At 58.7% G+C, this 990-nt stretch overlaps 1 protein-coding gene across 1 annotated transcript in view; it reads left to right on the top strand.

The window, feature by feature from the left end:
• The window catches only part of LOC103460324 (serrate RNA effector molecule homolog), a gene marked incomplete at its 3' end in the record, with an annotated part of 7,955 nt that extends 6,966 nt beyond the window's left edge, over positions 1–989 (top strand). Inside the window, exons 8-11 of the mRNA XM_017303237.1 lie at positions 263–441; positions 505–655; positions 746–847; positions 916–989. Of these exons, the coding sequence (XP_017158726.1) occupies positions 263–441; positions 505–655; positions 746–847; positions 916–989 (506 nt within the window). The remainder of the gene's footprint in view (positions 1–262; positions 442–504; positions 656–745; positions 848–915) is intronic.
• Position 990: the final 1 nt, after the last annotated feature.

Genomic DNA, 990 nt, shown 5'->3' with positions numbered 1-990 from the left:
TGTTCACCTGTCTATCTGTCCACCTGTCTGTCTGTCCACCTGTCTGTCTGTTCACCTGTCTGTCTATCTGTCCACCTGTCTGTCTATCTGTCCACCTGTCTGTCTGTCCACCTGTCTGTCTGTCCACCTGTCTGTCTATCTGTCCACCTGTCTGTCTGTCCACCTGTCTGTCTGTCCACCTGTCTGTCTGTCCACCTGTCTGTCTGTTCACCTGTCTGTCTATCTGTCCACCTGTTTGTCTCTGTCTATCTGTCCACCTGTCTATCTGTCCACCTGTCTGTCTATCTGTCCACCTGTCTGTCTGTCCACCTGTCTATCTGTCCACCTGTCTGTCTCTACCTGTCTGTCTCCTGTCCCCAGGTGGAGACGTTCCTGGCGTCCAACACCCAGGAGCTCAGTAAGGACAAGTGGCTCTGTCCTCTGAGTGGGAAGAAGTTCAAGGTGAGGCCCCGCCCCCTCTCTGGTTGCCATGGTAACAGGGCTGACGGTGGTGTTGTTGTTTAGGCTCCAGAGTTCGTCCGTAAACACATCCTGAACAAACACGGCGAGAAGGTGACCGCCGTCAGACAGGAAGTGGAGTTCTTCAACAACTTCCTGTTGGACGCCAAGAGACCCGCCCTCCCTGAGCACAAGCCCCTCCCACCGCCGGCTCAAGGTACCTGATTGGCCTCTGATGGAGGCTAGAGTAACGTTAGCATGCTGTTGGCCGGTTGACCTCTGACCCCTCCTCTGGCTCYGCCCCCAGCCGGTCCTCCAGGCATGGYGGCGTTTCCTGGTCAGGCTCCGCAGCAGCAAAGCCTTCTGGGATACCCTCCAGGCGTCAGGCCGCCGCTGCCCGGATTCCCAGGTAGGTGAGGCTCCGGGTCGCAGCCCGCAGGGGGCGGAGCCAGGCTGACGCTCTGTTTGGACCTGCAGGTGTTGGACCCCACCTGGCGCCGGGCCAGTTTGGGCCGGGCCGCGGTCACTATGACAACTTCAGAGGAGGAGGAG

The sequence above is a fragment of the Poecilia reticulata genome, unplaced genomic scaffold (genome assembly GCF_000633615.1).
Source record: "Poecilia reticulata strain Guanapo unplaced genomic scaffold, Guppy_female_1.0+MT scaffold_224, whole genome shotgun sequence".
Classification (NCBI taxonomy): Eukaryota; Metazoa; Chordata; class Actinopteri; order Cyprinodontiformes; family Poeciliidae; genus Poecilia; species Poecilia reticulata.
The sequence above is the reverse complement of the archived record's forward strand: the minus strand, read 5'-3'. Positions and strand labels throughout refer to the sequence as shown.